Here is a 6,650-nt window from a genome sequence, read left to right on the forward strand (position 1 = left end):
TCAGTCTTTTTCTCATTAGCACAACAGATACCTAATATTTCTATCTTTTTTAGCCTTTTTTAGTGCTCTGAGTCTTCTTTAGTGCTCCTCCCTTTCTTTCATCATCTTCCTGTGGTCTCTCTCTCTCTCTCTCTCTCTCTCTCTCTCTCTCTCTCTTCCTGCCGTCAATACCTCAAATGTTTTGCTCTGTTTCTGTCTCCCCTCCCTGTTGACTTGGAAGGAACTTGTTTTCCTAGCTGGGTGAGATTAGCTAACACTCCCCACCCCCTTTGGACTTCACCCTTTTTCAATGACCTCAAGTTTTTCGAGAAGGGAGGGAGCAGGGAGGGGACTTGAGCATATATATAAACATGGTGACGAGAGAGCAGCACTACAAGGGATTTACTGTGTGACGAGAGCTGCTTGGCTGGGTCAATATGTCCTCTATCCTGGATATTCACACTCTCTATCAGGTATGGCTGCTCCTGAAGCTTCCTTAACTGTAATTTTCCGCTTGATCAGCTTTCCTTGTCTCTTTCAATACAGCAGTCTGCTAACAGGTGGCTTTATGTGGATGACTGAAGCTGGGTAAAAGAGTAGCTAGAAGATTGACGGGTTGTAAGGGTTGAATGTTTCAAAAATGATATATAAAAACTGCCTTGGGCAGAAATAAAAATATATTTTAGTGCAGGAGCCAGAAAATAAGAGCAGAACCGTAGGCAGGATTTTTATGTCAATAAAAGAGAGAGAATGGTCTAATGAAGGATTTCATTCTCTATATAATACTGGTAAATTATCTTAGACTTTCAATATTGTGTTCAGTAAGTCACATCTGTTCCTGCCCCAGCTGTTCTTACAAAATGATTTTACCATTTGTAAACACACAGATAATATATAATGTACCTCTTTGTGAATTAGGCGACACGGTGTATAAACTGCAACCAGTGTTTTGTTCTGTACCTTTGTTTTCAAGCAGAATAAACATCATAAACACATTTGGCTATATAACATTTGGTCAGGTAGTGATGGAGATTTTGTTATAGGATTATTGCCCCAGAGACCTTTTCTTTAGGTGCTGGCTAGAGTAATTTTTTTATTTTTATGTTTCCTTTTACAGTTTCAGTGTAGCAGCAGCAGTGCAGGTGTTTCCTGTATGACTGTTTGGCAAGAAACAGGCTCAGACATTCAGCTTCAGTTGTTAGGAAAATTAATTCTGGGTGCTGCTCTGCATCATCAGAGTTGATACAACCTCTCCCTGCTGAACCGGATTATCCCCATTCTCCCATCTCTGATCTAACGAAATTCTCAGCTTCTCTGGCATTACGTCTTACACTCTTTTCTTGTCTTCCTGTTACCCGTGCACTCCCATCCCTGTCTGCAAAATTTTACTTTTTGTCCATATCTATCTATCCTCTTATGTCTCTTTTTCCTTTACTACTACTTTTCACTTTTGACACTTCACCTGTTGGGACAAACTGTTCACAAAAGCACCTTCGTTGACTCAAATAATAGTCTCCTGGGACCTGCTTGTGCTTGTGGGTCAGGAAAAACTTGCCCTCTGTGCCACTGCCCTTAAATGTCAAAAGTTTTTCATTAGCACAAGCTGAGCTCAGGTCCCATAGGCCTGTAACAGTCACAGCCTCTGTAGCCCTTCTAATTATTCCCCTCGTCACACAGTGTCTGTATGTATGTCATGTTGCTGTCAACTTATTTTCCCATAGCTGTTCTCCACTCCCTTTATGTCTGTTATTCCCCATTGCCTTTTTGTCATCATCCTTGTATTTACCACTTGCTCCATCCCCAGCTTGTGCTCCTATTTATCAGTGTTATATTCCATATCTTTAAAACACTCTGCAATTTTTCATGCACCTTCATACCAAAGTAGGCCTTCTATATAATAGGTATATCTATCGGTTGCCTTCCCTTCTCCTTCCCCTTATTTCTGTGCCTGTCTGTAGCACTATCATTGCATTTTGGCTGTCCACATACTGTATTAACCATTTACACAGAACTTTATATAAAAAGGTACTTTACTGATAAAAAAATCATGCAGACCCTTTTTTACTGTATAGGTAAGTTCACACGAGAAGATTCGGGGAGATTTTGTTGCCTGGCGACTAATCGCCTCTTCTTCTGGGCGACAGTCTCCCAGAACTGCCTCCGCCTGTCTTCCCATCCGCTATAATGAAAAGTCACCTGCGCCCAAAGTCGCCCGAAGTTGACTTTGGGCGACTTCAGAAAACGAAGCGTCGCGTGTGCTTTAGCGCAGGCGACTTTTCATTATAGCTAATGGGAAGACACGCGGAGGCAGTTCGGGGAGATTGTCGCCCAGAAGAAGAGGCGATTAGTCGCCAGGCAACAAAATCTCTCCGAATCTTCTTGTGTGAACTAAACCAAATCTGTCCCCCAAGGTTTGTACCCTCTGTCCCTGTAACTAATATCATCCTAATTTTATTCCTTAGAACTTGCGCAACCTGGATCTTTCAGAAGATCTTGATTCCCCTAGAGAAGGGAAATTACTTAGTACTCAACGAAGACATTCCTGTACCCCTGAGCTTGATGATCTGTTCAGGCCCTCAAGTGATACCTGGAACTATGACCTTCTTCGAACCCCATTCAGAAGCGACCGCTCGATAAGCTTGACAGAGGGATCACGGTTGGCATTTCCTGCTCCCCCACCTGGATTTCCACCCCTCAAGACTGCTCTTCCTGCATTGCCTGCACCCTCTCCTCGCTACAAAACAGAACTCTGTCGTACATTCTCTGAAACAGGCACCTGTAAATACGGAGCTAAATGCCAGTTTGCCCATGGCAAGATAGAGCTTAGAGAGCCAAACCGTCACCCAAAGTATAAGACTGAGCTATGCCACAAGTTCTACCTGTATGGAGAATGTCCATATGGATCACGTTGCAACTTCATCCACCACCCCCGTGAGCAAGGAACTTCCCAGCACATTTTGCGACAAAGCCTCAGCTATTCTGGTGTGCCAACCAGGAGGGGTTCCCCACCCCCACCTGGATTACCAGATCCTGCTGCCTTCTCCAGAGCACCTTCAGTTTCTCCGCCACCATCCTCTGACCTGATCTTTTCTCCAATCCCCACCGAGGCACGAAGCCATGTATCTTCACTGAGATCAGCTGATTCTTACTCACATTGTTGCTCATGTCACTGCTCCAGGGCAGGAACAATCACCCAAGATCTCTTGTCTACCCAAATGCTCCTCCGTTCACCTTCATGCAGCTCACTACCAGAGACAGAATGCTACAGCAGTGGGTCTGAATCTCCAGTCTTTGAGCAGTCTTATCAGTCACCTCCTCCATCTAATAAGAGACTACCTATCTTTAACAGGTTGTCCGTGTCGGATTGAAACCGGGAAACACCCTAGCCTAGCAGCAGTTGGGGGGATACAGTTTTCTTAATAAATCGCACTAACACAATCAAGTCCTTAGATAGCAACAAGGTACTCTGAGAGTTACGTCTCTGGCAGACAAGTTGGAGACTTCAGGGATCTTCCCAGATTACTTTGATGTGTTCTCAGGATAAGAGAAACCAGCAAAGCACCTTCTTGCCAATATTTCAGACAAAACTTAGTTTTGTCTCTGTAGTCAATGTGTCTTTGCATATGATTGAAGGAAAACTATAGCCAAAACACCAGCTGCTTCTATATGAATAAGTATTTTACTACATACATTTATGGAAGTGGCTCTTCACCTCCTACTACAATTGTATGTTAAAACACCATCGGATAGTTGTCTTAGTGCTAGTGCAAAAGAAAACTGTTCCTACTCGGCATATTACAAGTTACACATAGGTTCTTTTTTATTAATATTTGCTATATTCTTCAAAAACACCAGTACATACATATATATATATATATATATATATATATATATATATATATATATATATATATATATATATATATATATAGCTTTTTTTTACATAGGAGCATCATGTGCCTTAGCTATAGTTTTTCCTTAACTTATTTTCTAGAATATGCATGAAACCCCCTCAGATGGATACATTCCCATGTCTCAGAGCCGAAAGATATTTATTATAGTTACTTTGAATATTGTTTAAGGGCATTCATTTCTTGAATGTGCAAGTGCCCTGAATTATGTAGCAAAACAAGGTACAATGTGCAGGCCTCCAGTTGCACCCTGTGTCTGGGCTGGTTCCAAACATATGGAGATGTCACTTGGTCTGGTCCTGTAGATGTGCCCTGGAACCCCCACTCAACCCCAGAATTCATATCCCATTACAGAGGGAAGTACTGGAATGTGTAGCTTGCCTAATGACCTGAGCCTCTGCTCAGTACAGCCCGCAGCTTTATGTGCCACTCTACATATAATACACAAGCACTTGCTGTAGATAAACTTTTATCTGAAAATAATATGGGCACGCAGTAATATGTGAATTATAGTACAGACACACCCTGCTCTTTGTTTAATAGAGATATACCCTTCTCTGTGCAAACTAATGATACATGCACCTCTAACAGATATATACTACTTTACATAAAATATGGAGATACCCTGTTCTTTGTATCATACAAACACATTTAGGTCTGTTTAAAATATATTTATACTGTTGTGTGTATATAAGAAATATAAACACATGCTGCTTTGCTTAAAATGCAGAACACAGCCCATCAAATTGAAACATGTGGCTTTGCATGTATTACAAACTCATATACCCTTGAGCATAATGTGGATACAGACAAATCGAATTTGGTGCTCCCTGAATCAACCTGTCAACTCCATTGTATCAGTAGATGTGGAATACGCTGTGTTTAATAATCCATGGTGCACACGCATTGCAGTACTTCCTACCGGCAAAGGGTCATTCCTAACAATGTGTGTCCTACCTCACAGTTACACTGACAGGTCCTTCCTGGCAATCAAGGAGTTAAAATCAGGCACAAACAGGAAATGTAGAGAACAGGGAAATTTTATCAGCAAAACCTGATACTAATTCATACCTTGATCTTTAACCTTAAAGTGTGCTTCTTCTAATGTGTATTAATCTATTTATATCATATTTATATTTAAAAATGAAAAATATATTTATAATTTTTTATTATTTTGTAAATAATATCTATTTGTCAACTTTTGCAATGAGTTTATAATCTGAAATAAAGAGATTTGCATACAAATGTTAATGTGTTGGGGTTCTAAAGTTCTTTTGTCATTTATTCTAATGCTTAAATCAGGCTTATGGCACATAAGACACTTTTAAGATGACTGTAAAAGCACCTCAAAGCACCTTCTGCCACCTCCAATGGGCTTAAGTGGGGAAACAACTGATAGTGATGCAGGCCTGTCTAACTGGAGACCCCAGGATGGATGTGTCTCTCTTAAGCTGGCCATAGACGCAACGATCCGATCGTACGAATCCACGATTCCACGATCCGATCGTACATTGATTCGTACGATCGGATCTTTGCGTCTATGGCAATCTTAAAGTGTTTTTCTGACCCCACCTGTCTGTTGTTAATATAATCCAGCTCATGGACATGCAGTATGTCAGCAAACTGCCCATCTACATGGGAAAGAGTTGGAAAATGTTGCTTTAATGTAAAGCTAAAATGTGGGGAATGGGGACTGATACAAAGTGCCATAACATACTCCCAGGGCAGTTCTTAAAAATGACTATACCCTATTTGCTTTCATGAAAGCACTTGTTAGAACAACAGGGATTAATTAATGCTTCAATGATTTTCTAGTAGATTCTAGTAGATTTAAGGCATACAGATCCAAATTACAGAAAACCCCTGGTCCCAAGCATTCTGGATAACGGGTCATATACCTATACTACAGTTCTACCCACTCGATAGGGTCCTGCAGCAAATATACACACAACAAATATATGAAAATGAGCACTTTATAAAGATATTGGTAAAAAGTAAGTAGTAAAATCAGCAGAATGATGAGTTGTCAAGCTTAATAGTTCTCTGAAAATTATACATCCTGATAAGATTCTAGGCAACACAAAACAACGCAGTTTATGCTCAGTTTATGCCTACACCCCCCAAATATCTGGTTAAGAGATAACAAAACACCTTCACTCAGATTTTGCAGAAAGCGTCCTGTCTGTTTAGTTGAATAAATCAAATGAGGCCTTCAGACAGTTTGGGCCCACACCACAGGTCCAAAATTTGGTGAGACCCCCCCCCCCCCTTGGTTTATAAGTCATAGATATATGAAAACAAGGTTGAAACTGTCTCCTATATTTACAGGGATATGGCATTTGTAAATCTACATTTATCCTCACTCATAAGTGATTCCCAACCAGTGGCATGTGCCACTTGGGTGTTACTCCCAATGAACTCAAAGCAGGTACTGATTTTTAAATTTAAGGCTTGGAGGCAAGTTTTTGTTGCATAAAAAATAGGTCTGTTGCCAAACACAGATTCCTGTAGGCTGCCAGGTCACATAGGGGCTACCAAATAGCCAATCACAGCCCTTATTTGGTATCCCTGTGGAACTTGTGCATGCTTGTGTTGCTCCCCAACTCTCTTTGAATTTGAATGTGGCTCGGGTAAAAAAAGGTTTGGAACCCCTGCCGTAAATTGTGGGAAACAAATACAGTCATTTAGATGAAGCTAAGCAATGGAAGCTGGGTGTGCGGGTGATATGTTGACAGATGGAGCTGTAGGCTGTTTGCAGGT

General features: G+C 41.0%; 1 protein-coding gene across 2 annotated transcripts; it reads left to right on the forward strand.

The window, feature by feature from the left end:
* The first annotated feature begins 302 nt into the window (after positions 1–302).
* zfp36.L (ZFP36 ring finger protein L homeolog) lies at positions 303–5,135 on the forward strand. 2 transcript variants are annotated; one of them, NM_001088415.1, is given in 3 exon segments: positions 364–452; positions 2,442–3,879; positions 3,913–5,131. In NM_001088415.1, coding segments are annotated over 2 exon segments (942 nt in total). In that variant the 5' UTR covers positions 364–416; the 3' UTR covers positions 3,348–3,879; positions 3,913–5,131.
* Positions 5,136–6,650: the final 1,515 nt, after the last annotated feature.

This window comes from Xenopus laevis, chromosome 8L, assembly GCF_017654675.1.
Source record: "Xenopus laevis strain J_2021 chromosome 8L, Xenopus_laevis_v10.1, whole genome shotgun sequence".
In the NCBI taxonomy this organism is placed as follows: domain Eukaryota; kingdom Metazoa; phylum Chordata; class Amphibia; order Anura; family Pipidae; genus Xenopus; species Xenopus laevis.

Bases quoted from the DNA above. Each gene is read 5' to 3' on its own strand.
- zfp36.L (XM_041571934.1), top strand. From the start codon at position 417: ATGTCCTCTATCCTGGATATTCACACTCTCTATCAG. The intron at 453-2,441 runs GTATGGCTGCTC...TTTATTCCTTAG, and splicing joins ATATTCACACTCTCTATCAG to AACTTGCGCAACCTGGATCT.